General features: G+C 37.6%; 1 protein-coding gene across 10 annotated transcripts in view; it reads right to left on the bottom strand.

The window, feature by feature from the left end:
• The window catches only part of RB1CC1 (RB1 inducible coiled-coil 1), an 84002-nt gene that overhangs the window by 53938 nt on the left and 17491 nt on the right, over positions 1–12573 (bottom strand). For 8 of the 10 annotated variants that reach the window (XM_082317925.1, XM_082317919.1, XM_082317926.1 and 5 more), the window contains 2 exons: positions 11777–11903; positions 11344–11514 (listed from right to left, as the gene is read on the bottom strand). In XM_082317925.1, coding sequence (XP_082174051.1) covers positions 11344–11514; positions 11777–11903 — 298 coding nt within the window. Of the gene's footprint in view, positions 1–4005; positions 4116–11343; positions 11515–11776; positions 11904–12573 lie in introns of those variants that run through there. The other 2 variants (XM_082317927.1, XM_082317928.1) reach the window with 2 other exon arrangements.

The following is a 12573-nucleotide window of genomic DNA, read 5'->3' as shown; positions in this document are numbered from 1 at the left end:
AGAAGGTGAGAATTTAACTACCACCCAACTTGGCAGAGTTAAAACAGAGACCTACATATGGCAAGTACCGTATCTTACTAAAAGTACACTAACAGCAATGCTTATTATGTTAAATTCCAAAGTTTTAACTACTAGTAGAGGAGTAACTACTCTAAGTTTACCAGTTTAAGAAAAGAGATTGTCCCCCTCAAAGTGCCTACTACTCAAATACCAGAATGAGAAAGTAAAACAAACGTCATACAATAAATTCTTCAGCTCAATACTTTATCAATAACATACTACATGGAAAAAATTCTCCTGAGCATACTTGCATGTTGGGTTTTAATATCTACCTACCCTCCCAGAAAGAAAATCTTACTACTTTTTGCATGTTGACAATACTGTTAAACTAGGACTAAACACACAACTTTCCTCTGCTATAGTACATGTGAGAAAACCATGCATGGAGAAACAAGTTATACAAGTACAGTGAGAAAGCAGTGTTAAAAACCCAACACATCAGTATATTTCAGAATGCATTTGCTGCTGAACACATGGTTAGCAGCACATATGCATACACAAAAAAATTTAGAGCCCAACAACACTTATCTTCCCAAAATAAACCACAAAACTGCAGAGCATTTTATCCAAACATTTCAGAATTAATATTGACAGAACCTGAAAGTTATGATTACCCTCCTGTTTTTTTAAAAGTCCAAGCCTTGTCTCAAGCAGCATGACAGAATTCCACTGTCCTTCAAAGCACTGGTATCTAAGCTATCAGCAGATGAACAATGAATATACAAACATACATGCAACTCCAAGGAAATAAAAAATTATTACAAATTTCTATCACTTTGTAGTAAAGATGCTATTTGTTTTCTTGTTTTCCAAACTTTGGTCACTTCTGTGTACATGAGAATAAGGATTTCAGGTTTGAAAAGAACAGTTATTTGCTGCACGAGCTCTCACTTAAGTCGAAATCAACCAGTAACACAACTGGGATGGCATCCAGATAGTGCTGAAATCTGCAAGTCATTTTCTTCAGACTATCTCCAGTTCATCTATACAATTTAAATTCACATAAGCTGACTAATGCAATATTGACAACTTCAACAATTTATTATTTTCTTAAATTCACTTTGTATACAAGTTACTCAAAGGCAAATTCCACAGCATATAAAAGAGCAGAATTACTGCTTCCTCGATTATCCTATTAAGAACCAAAAGAACGGGCTGTTTTACCATAAGGTATACTAAAAACATACACCAAAAACATGAAGCTGAAAAGGTAACTGAATGTCCCCATTGCGTTCTAATGTCTGTCCTGGGAATGCACACAAGCATTTTACTTTCAACTCACAAACACTATTCTCTTCCCAAAGTCTACCTTCCTCCAAACTACTGGCAATAATGCCAGAAGTGAGAGCATACGCAGAACCACACATTAGTTTGAAGACTAAAACAATATAAACCATCTACAAAAATCAAAACTGATCATAGAGTCTTTTTATGCAGTTCCTTCAAGTGAGTATCAGAGTTCACTGGGGAAAGCGAAGACTGGACTTCTCCCACCTTCAAACAAAAATGTGTCTTTGAAAGCCCTGGGTAGAGGCTTTTGGTAGTTCTCTTTTCCTTTGGACAAACTCACTTAGCATGACACAACTCAACTGTGTAATAAGGAAATGTGTACACTAGGCTTGATACAACCAGACTTTCCGCCCTGAAACATAGTCTTAACTAGTGGCTAGTGCCTGCTTTTTTAGCTAGATCTATTTATTGTGTTCACAATGGAAGTCAAAAGTTACAAGTTAGTGTTGTCCTGTGAAGCTTTAGATGTCATTCTTGATTGTCCTTTGAGAACCTAAGTGTTGTCAATTTAAGATCTTAGTTTTAACAAGGTTGTTTCCTCAGGAAAACACTTTCAAACACAAAACTGAAGTCACAAGTTACCAAATTTTAGGAGGGGGGGAAACCATTACAATTGAGAGGACTTGTTACACTGCTGATGACCAGCACTGACACTCTGTATCTAGCAGTCTAACCTGTGGCGATTTACTCAAATTTAACCAAACCAGAAGCTTGTGTCCCAGCAGTTTGACTCCTAGAAAAGTGAGAGTAAACAACAGTATTTCCCACAGTGGCAAACTAGTATTTCTTTATTTTTTAGAAACCATGTAACAGAAGGGCATTCTAATAAGCGTCAGGATCTGTCATATAACACAGACTTTCCCAAAGGAACATAAAAATAGAAATACTCCAATGCCATCTAAGTATTCAACCAGGTATTTATTGCCAGATGAGCTGCAGCTCCTTGTTGTATATGCAGGGGACGTGGACATTAAAACAAAAAATCCTATTATGAAAGCAATCATAAATACGATACCGAAAGACAAATGATTTTTTCTGAACTATTTAGAGCTCAAACTGAACTAACATTGAGCTCAAAATTCATTAGCCTGAAAACATAGCTAAGTTTCTTTCAAATAACATGTTTTCAAAGTTACCTGTAAGCTAATACACTACAAGTCAAATTGTACAACTAAACAGACATGACTGTTTCAGGGCACATACGCAAGATATTACAACAGCATTCCATATTATCATCCTCCCAAAGTTACTTTTACATATGTATCCTGAGTGCCAAAGAAATTCTCTTTGGGTGGTGGGGGGCAAGCAGTAGAATTCCATCTGCATGGATGAACCAGAATGCAACTGGAGTCCGCAGGAACCCAATACTGCTTTTGATGCTGACTCCTTAGGCGATACCGCGAAATAAGCTCATTACTTTCAAATAGTAAAGAATATTACTTCGAATTCAGAGGGTCCAAGTAGGTGGTTCTAATAAAGTTTAAACTGCATGGAGTAACTATTTTTCCACCTATCAGAACTGTTTCAGTCTTAGACTACACTAAGCGGATACCAATGCAGGGAACAAAAACACTGTGCTAAATCATTATTTTTTAATGCTGCATAGAGAGGTCAAGAAGAAAACACTGTTTCAGTCAATCCTATAACCCTGCTTTCAAAATGTGAGGGTGTGAAGCAAGAAAATGAAGTGGTGAAGCTTTTTCCTTCCTTTGGAATATCTATGTAGCTTAAAAATAGTTAAGAAATTAAAAACTACACAGACATATCTTTCTTGTCCCATCACTACCAAAATACATCTTCAAGTGATTTGGTTTGTTCTTCCTACCATCTCCATAGACAACATTTCTGGGGAGACCTCCTCAGGCTACTTTAGAAGGATCAAGACCTATGTATTTCACATAACTGGTACGTCTGTATACAGAAGAGAATTAAGCAGCTCTCTGCTAAATGAATAAAGTCTAAAAACCAAATTATGTCAGGCATATAAATAAAGGCCTGCAATCCAACATATGTTTTAACACTTCTCAGTAAAGTTGCCAGCTCCAGCACAGAAAATGAAGCCTGTCTAACAACAGGCTTGCTTTTGTCATTGATTTTTCACAGATCCACCAAAGGGTAATTGGCAGACACCCAATGGTTCACAGAGCATACAAATTAACTTCAGTTGCCTTGGAGAGTTATGTCCATCTTACTTGGCTATACCAGCATACCTAGAACACTGACAGCTTCACCATACCACTGGAATGTGGACCTCAAGAAGCAACACTACCAGTACAAGACTAGATAAAGCCAGGCTAATCTCAACAGGCTGTTATGTTGAAGAGTATATAAAGGCATCTTCACTTCCTAACTTGTCAAGAAATTCACAGGCCCACCAGAAAGCTTTTTATCGTTGGCTGGATGCTTTAACAGAATGTTTACTTGAATTCCTTTGTTCACCGTAACTTAAATTTAGGTGATTCTTCTGATCATAATTACTTCCATTTAGTATGTTTCAACAAAATCAGAAGAAGCAACAAAGTATGTTTTATCTAAAACAGAAATTAATTGGTAAAGTGTTCCCCATCAATTTCAAGACTTCGTCTTTGCATCCTACTGTCGTAATGAAAAAAATCTGGGGAAGGTCTTTTTGTCTTAAGTGGTCTTTGGACTTACCTCTAAAGAACAAAAGTTCTCAGGAAATGCAGGGTTCTTTCCATTCTCTACAACCCTGTGGTAAAAGGAAACAAGTCATCAAAGTCCTCTATTGCCATGTGTCTGAAACCCTGTAAAAAGGATACTCCCTTTAGGTTTCCTAAAGGATACTCCTTATAGCTTTCAGTCACCCTAAAAATCAACTTCAGGCCAACAAAAGAGATCCTTGAAAGTGAAATTACACATGCCCATACACTGTAACAGCAGATAAATGCTTCCACAAAAGGTAACCATCATCTTGCTTACCAAAATTAGTAACCAGACCATTATCTCTAATTCATGCATCTCCAACTGAAACATCAGTAAAGCTACTAGATTAACCACTTCCAGATTTCAGCTTTTAAAACCTGTAATTGGAACAGTTAACTTCACTGTGAGGGAGACTGATATTTCATGGCAATTTCTCTCCTTTCACTAGACAACTGATTATTCCATTTTTCTTTAATAGTGGTCATTTTTGGTGAGTGCATCCTTTGGACATTTGTCCACACAGTTCATGACTTACTGCATACTCAGAAAGTATTTATTTCATCAGCATACTACAGAATACGTTATTCTCTAAGTTATAGCTTAATGACTTTTTCTTCAGTACTGTTTTGACCAGCTCTTGGCTCTGACATTAAAAGCAGAGTAGAAGTCAAGTGACAGATTACCACCGAAAAAAATACTGAGAAGCTGACATAAACCACCACAGCCAGGGAATCAAACCATGGTACAAGATAAGTGATAACTTCTATTAGCTTTATTCCAAGCCACCCAAGTCTTTTTCTCCTGGTGAATTTTCTAAAAGCTTGATATAACAGTTCGGGTTACAAAGGCCAACCAAAACAAATGCTGTATCTTTTAGTACACCTTAGGGTAAACTAATACCTACTCCATTTTAACCCCACCAAGCTCGATTACTTTAAAAGATTATGAGATTGATCGCTAATCAGAGTTACAAAGAAGCCTGGACTTCTGTGGAGGAGCTAGAAGCGTGTCTGGCTGTTAGACTGATAATTTAGCCAAAAAGAATGAGAAGCATTAATTTAGCTACACAATTGTTACAAACATTACAAAGCCTTAAAGAATATTAAAATTTTAAAGTAACTCTTTTCCAGAGGGTCTCAAAACAGGTTTCTAGTAGAAGTGAAAAACCGTTTCTCTAAATAGCAGATATGCAGCTTTCAGGAAGCATGACTATACTTCTTGGCTTAAGTATTACAAAGCATTTGGAACTAAACCAAGAATGATCTAGGTACTATGACTACAGCCCTGGTTTTAGGCAACCAAATGAAACTGACCACACAGTTTCTCACCCTCATTTCCATTTCTCAAGGAAAAACTGACCAGAATTAACAGTTTGATGATGACAGCAGCAATATCACATGAAATGTGAAACATATGGACTAACAAAAAGTCCAAGCTTCCAATATCCTTCTTCTGGAACAAATAACATGGGACCTTCAGTTAGATCACTGGGAAAAAAAAAAAAAATCCTTTTCTAAAGTCTAAGCTACCAGAAATTATTTTAAGCAGCAGTTTTAAAAGACCACAAGATTAGACATGATTAATTTCCTTCTATGACAAGGTTACCCACCTAGTTGACCAAGGGAAGCCAGTCGATGTAATCTTTTTGGATTTCAGTAAAGCTTTCAATACTGTCTCTCACAGTATCCTCCTGGACAAAATGTCCAGCATACAGCTGGATAAACACACAATGCAATGGGTGAGCAATTGGCTGATGGGTCAGGCTCAAGGGGTTACAGTAAATGGGGCTACATCGGACTGGCGACCAGTCACTAGCGGGGTTCCGCAGGGATGCATCTCAGGGCCAGTGCTCTTCAATATCTTCATAAATGACTTGGATGCAGGACTTGAAGGTTTGTTATCAAAGTTTTCCCATGACACAAAATTGGGAGGAGCTGTTGACACTCTCAAGGGCAGAGAGGCCCTGCAGAGAGATCTGGACAAATTAGAGAGCTGGGCAATCACCAACCATATGAAGTTTAACAAGGGCAAGTGCTGGATTTTGCACCTGGGACATGGCGACCCTGGATGTACATACAGACTGGGGAACAAGAGGCTGGAGAGCAGCCCCGTGGAGAGGGATCTGGGGGTTCTGGTTGACGGCAAGTTGAACATGAGCCAACAGTGTGCCCTGGCAGCCAAGAGGGCCAACCATGTCCTGGGGTGCATCAAGCACTGTATTGCTAGTGGGTCGAGGGAGGTGATTGTCCCGCTCTACTCTGCACTGGTGCAGCCTCATCTTGAGCACTGTGTGCAGTTTTGGGCGCCACAGTACAAAAAGGATACAAAGCTACTAGAGAGTGTCCAGAGGAGAGCCACAAAGACAGTGAAGGGTTTAGAGGGGAAGCCGTATGAGGAACGGCTGAAGACACTTGGTCTGTTCAGCCTGGAGAAGAGGAGACTGAGGGGAGACCTCATCATGGCCTACAGCTTCCTCACAAGGGGAAGAGGAGGGACAGGTGCTGATCTCTTCTTCTGGGCGACCAATGATAGAACCCAAGGGAACAGCAGGAAGATATGCCGGGGGAGGTTTAGGTTGGACAGTAGGAAAAGGTTCTTCACCCTGGTGGTGGAGCACTGGAATAGGCTCCCCCCTGGGAGGCAGTCACAGCGCCAAGCCTGACAACATTTAAGAAGCATTTGGACAACTCCCTCAGACATATGGTGTGAATTTTGGGGTTGTCCTATGCAGGTACAGGAGTTGGACTCGATGATCCTTGTGGATCCCTTCCAACTCGGGACATTCTATGATTCTATGATAAAATTCACACAACATAGTTTATTGCACAATGTGCTGTGTAGAGAACAGCTCGTCTTCTCCTAAACTGGTGTGTACGTAACTTTTTGCAAACACTCTGTACACCTCATTGTCCACATACTGCAGCTCAAGGCCAAAACTGTTGAACTGGAAGAGAGGTGGGAAACTAGACTAGTTGTAAAAAGGCCAGCTGTAACCCTTTAGGCACAGATATCTCAAAGGTAAGTTTTTAATCAAAACGAAACCAGGATACTGGGACATAAAATGAAAATAGGCTTAGAAAGTTGCTTTAACTGAGATTTAAAAGCCAGACAGTAGATGCAACAAACACTGACCAAAAAGGATCTGATAAAAGAAGTTTATAAGACAGAGACATTATGCCACATGTAAATAAAACCTATGGCAAGAATTTCAGTTTAATCGGTAAAGGAACAAGTTAGAGGTAACAGACATAGCTTCTTTCAAGCTACCGAATCTTTATACTGTGAATTCTACATAATGAGATCTCGTGTAATCAACAGGAACTTACGAAAATCTGTACAGATGTTAAAATAATGAAAGCAAAAAGAAAAAATTGAGGTATCTTGATATGATAATCACAGTACAGTGGAAAACCAAATAGGAGGTAATAAGCTTCTCACAGTTATGATTTTTGGTTAGGAGGCATTAAAATCTAAAAAAGGCTACATATTAAGTTAAGAAAATTAGTTTCAATTGCGGAAAAAAAAAAAAAAAAAGGCTGCTTTTACATATACCTATACCCTATACATATATGGACAAAAGGCTGTAAGAATGCCAGTGCCTCCACTGTGAACTAAAAGATGACTTTTGTTTATACCTGAATAGTAACTAAGGGTATCTGAAAATTATGGTAAAAAACTCAGAAAGCAAAAGCAGAATTTAAATCAATAATGGTCAGTTTTAGACAGGCAAAAAATGATGGAGAGGAAATAAAGGCATGGATTAATAAAAATACTTGTTAAAGGAAAATCTAGAACTACTTGTTATTGTGAGGAAAAAAGTTAAAGGCCATATACCAGTGTATACAAAGCATGGATCAGAAAAAGTGAATCAGAAATATCTGTCCACCCTTCTCCACAGTACAAATAAGGTTCAAAACAAGGTAAGGTAAAAAAAACACCTTGCATACAGTTCCACAGCATAGTTGCCAAGTGGTATACAGTTCAAGTCACAGATGCTGAAAAACATTATGAAATACCACAGTTTTCAGGCAGGCTTAAAATGAGGGAGAAAGAAGATAGAAGTAAAAGCCTTCACATCCTGAAATATTCATAATCTTCCATACAACGAGTTTGCCTTTTACTAAAGTAGACATAGGGCATGAGGTACAAGAGAGAACTAAGAGCTCTCGCACAATAAGTTAGAAGCCATCTTCTAAGCAATTTTTACTACTTCATATGCTGTTTACAATTTCATTTCAAGTCTGATTTTTAAATCATACTGTATATCCTCTGGGCAGAATAGATACCAAATTAAATAGAAACTGGTAGCTATCAAATATTCTTCCCTACTTTTACACAGTTATATATCACTGTTTCTTATTGTTGACAAGAATAGGTAAAACTTTTGATCATGAGCAATGATTTAGATTGTAACGTTTATTTCCTAGTACAACACATTTTTATCATTTATTAGTAGTAAATATATTACCCTTAATAAGCAAACACTCTCCATCAAGTACTGCCACTCTGCTTTTCTGGTAAGGCAGGTTACTGTCCCTCTAAAATTAATAAAAAGACAAAGCTTGGATAATTTTAAAGCAGATTTTTCATGCCCATTTTGCAGGACGTCTCCCATACAGTATTCTCAGTGTGGCTCTGGATGCATCAATCTCACAACTACAGAGGTTCAGAGCCTTTCTAGCTCTGCCCAGATCTTAATGAATTTTGAGAAGCGTTAATATCCCATGTTCCCTCTTCCTCCCAGCCAAGAGGCTTATGGTGAACCTTGAAGAAGATTAATGTTCTAACCACATTCCCACTCCTCCCTCGGTTTCTTCTGAATTACTGCTCAATATGCTTCAAGCAGGCATCATGAAAAACTGATTTAGTACAATACTGCAATACTCCTTTATACAGTTTTCACACCTTGGTACATCTAAAGTCATGATAGCCTATTTGCTCATCTTCCACCATACATGACGGTTTTGTCATTACCCTGACCTCCCAAAGAAGTACCCAATGCGTTTTCACAGCCTAACACAGAGCCTATGGTTTCGAAAGCTTTAAAATCTTCGATAAAATTAACTGTAGGTATAAAGATAGTGATATTCTTAAATCCGATACACCTATTTAGTCTTTAAATAAATTTCTAAGTTTTTCACAAAAGATTCTACTATCATTGTAGCCTTTTTACAAGCAGGGAAGAACTAAAAGAAGTGGGGAATAGAGAAGCATCTTTTTCAAGATAAATCTGCAGGCTAAAAATAAAACCTCCATTCTGCTTAGATCCACGTTTAAAGACCTTTAAATACTAAATTCCTCCCCCAATCCCATAATAATAGGTGCCATCAGGTATGGAAAGATTTATTTTCTTCTTCCAAATCAGCTCAGGATCACTCTCTCTAGACAAACTTTTCAGTCTCTAGCCAAATATTATAGCTCCAGTTGGCCAATAAAAGCTGTACTCCACGCAGAGACTTTTAAGAGTATTTCTGAAATATGGGCTTCCCTTACAGAAGACGCACCACCCAAACGAGCCAGTAAAGATCTAAATAATTAATTTAAAAGCAGAAACACTGCAATAAACTTGCTTGCTCTGCATATTAATACATCCTTCAGAATCAAAGGGGAAGAGAAGGTAGCACTAACAATTCTTTTCACATCTAAGTAGGAGCATTTTTTTATAAAACTCCTGGAATATAAAAAGCTTACTCCAGAGGAATTATATCTGTTTTATCAGTGTATACTAACTTCACCAGACCAAAACCAAAATTAAGAATCTTCAAGACCACAAAATCAGGGATGGGATGAAGAAAGAAGATAAAATATCAACAATGAGAAATGTGAGACCAGGTACCACCACCTTTCACTTCCTCTACCTTAAGTAAAGCACAAGCACAAAGACCATAGTAATTACTACAGTACCCTTTCATATCAAATCAATGTTAAGCATTTAACAGGTATCAGTCTTGCTGACTTTTATAAGATCCTCTTCACACCTCACAAAAAAGTGGTTTTAAAGCACTTTCAGTTTCAGCTGCTAAAACCAGAATCCTCACACTCTTCAAGGAGCACAAATGAAAACCTCCCACTCCTAGCTGAACTCACATCGAAATCCACTCTTCTCCATATGACAGTCATACGATTCCCAGACCCCTAATAACTCAAAGTCCTATTTACTAAGTCAGCAGTAACTGTTAACAGGTGGTAGACAGAGGAAGAGTATTGGACTCAGTCCTTGCCTTAAATCAGACAGTATGTCAAGGTCAGATTATTCAGGCTAACTTTCCCCCTCTTCACAGGTCAGGAGGCCAAGGGGGAAAACCAAAAAAACTCTGTACTATATGCAAGACTTAACACTTTTCTCTGAATTCAGCTGTACAGTATTAAAAACCAGCCACTTCAAGTGCTAAATATTCTTTTGGACCACATTAAAGTTGTCACTGAAATGAGGAAACTTTATTACCAAGACACCATGCTAAAAACATACATTACTATTCATTTTGTGCTCAGTGCTACACATAACCATCCCCCACTCCCAGACGTTAAACGTTTAAATAATCTTTAGAGACATGAAAAATATTTAACGCCTTTAAATGTAAAAATTTTAAAAGGAAAATGAGGGCAGTATTTCCTAACATGAAGAAAACCAATCAGTCCAGCTACTGAAGGCATTGTGTCACTCTCTTGAACACACAGCTGTTCCTACTGCGTGCACACTTGATATCTTACTGACCATGTTGCAAGGAACTGGTTCCCCCATCAATATAATACAGAAGTAATGAAATTGGAATTCTGACAAGTTTGCTTTCTATGCAAGTAAAAGCTAGCACTCAATAATAAGAGACCTGAATTTCAGGAAAAGGAAGCTTAGTTTTATTAATTCCTCACCAGTTGTTTAGACATATAAGATGAAACAGAAGCTTGGCAAGGTGCTTTTAAAAATTATGCTGCTAATTTTCTATTTGGGTTAACAACATTCCAAAGTCACAAATTTTTCTGTTTGCAGGTTGAGGCAGACTGAAGACACTGAAAATAAGGCAGAGCATAAAGGCGTGGGTCCAAAGCAACCAGATTGCTTTTATTTTGCAAATGCTGTAAACATACACATCCATAAAGCTGTATTACAATATGCTTTTGAAAGCAGCTTTGAACATACTGAAGAAGCAAGCACATTTCAATACCTACCTTGAAACTTTGAGAAAAAGGCTCTGAAGAACACATCATCACTAACATGCCATTCTTAGTGTCTTTTGAACAAACTATTTCATAATTTATACCAAGCTTCCCCTCTGACATACAAAAAGGTTATTTTCCTTTGGTGTGCAAATACAGTAAGAATTTACTTACCACAGCAAGCTGTGTTCGTGATGCTACTGTATGAAACACTGCAGGCATCATGAGAGATTCTTCTACTTTCAATTCCATCTCATTCTCTGCTGAAAACGTGGTTTTGGGGATAGCTGGTGGACGTTCACACAAGATCATTTCTTTGTTGAATAAAAAAATTGGGTTGGTATCCTACACTCAAAAGAAAATGAAAGCAAACACTGAGTAAAGGCAACATACTGTTGAATAATCACCAATTATTTCATCATGTGGGTAACATGTCTTAAGAATACATTAAAATCTACATGTGCAAGCTAAATACATAAACATCTGTTTCTCAAAGCAAAGAAATGCAGCAAACAGTACACTACAGAAAAATACTTAAAAATCCCTTAGTAAAACATCTTTTTCTTCCCCTATAACAGTTTAGACGTAGAAAGCAGTATCCACTTACTGTTCCAGCACTGTAACTACACACTCTTCTGTCTGGTGCCATACATTCTCCTCCATTGACAACCAGTACTTGGTGCTGAATGGCAATCTTATACTTTGTTTGAATTGCATGTTTCAGATCAGCCACACTGGAAAAAAAAATGGGAAGACGACACTATCAGCCTATTTGTGTCTCTCATTTTACATATTCCTGTAATAGAGACAGGAAACTTGTCTGTGTCAAAGCAGAACTTTTTTTAAAGAACTATTACTTTTTATTCTGCACATATTTCTAAGTTTTATAAGTGCTGTAATGTGTTGCATTCTGGATATGCAGCTAATAAGCTATCAGCTAAAAGACGACAGCCTCTGCATTACTGGTAAGTCCTCAGCAATCTTTTCCCAAGGAGATGTGATAGGATGCTGAAATTCCGGATTAAATCACATAAAGTATTTAGGATAATAACTGTAAAAGTCATATTATGTTCTTTGAATATATACTTTATGAACAAACAGCTGACTTACTGAAACCCTGGAAGACGACAACAGTATTAACACTTCATTATGCATAACAAGCAAAATTTCACCTAATCAACTCTGATTTACTGTACATGAAGTGCAGAATAGCACATAACAATAACAGGAAATTAAAGAATCCATATATATGCAACAAATTCATGTAAACATCACAGACACTTTTACTGCAGAAACAGTAGATTAATAAACTATCCCTGTTTTCGTTCACCATCCTCAAACCTTTAATTCTGGGTGACATCATCTTCACATTACTGCTTATTTTAGACAGTTCTAGACTTTGTC

Source organism: Platalea leucorodia (genome assembly GCF_965183815.1).
Source record: "Platalea leucorodia genome assembly, chromosome: 1".
Classification (NCBI taxonomy): domain Eukaryota; kingdom Metazoa; phylum Chordata; class Aves; order Pelecaniformes; family Threskiornithidae; genus Platalea; species Platalea leucorodia.
The sequence above is the reverse complement of the archived record's forward strand: the minus strand, read 5'-3'. Positions and strand labels throughout refer to the sequence as shown.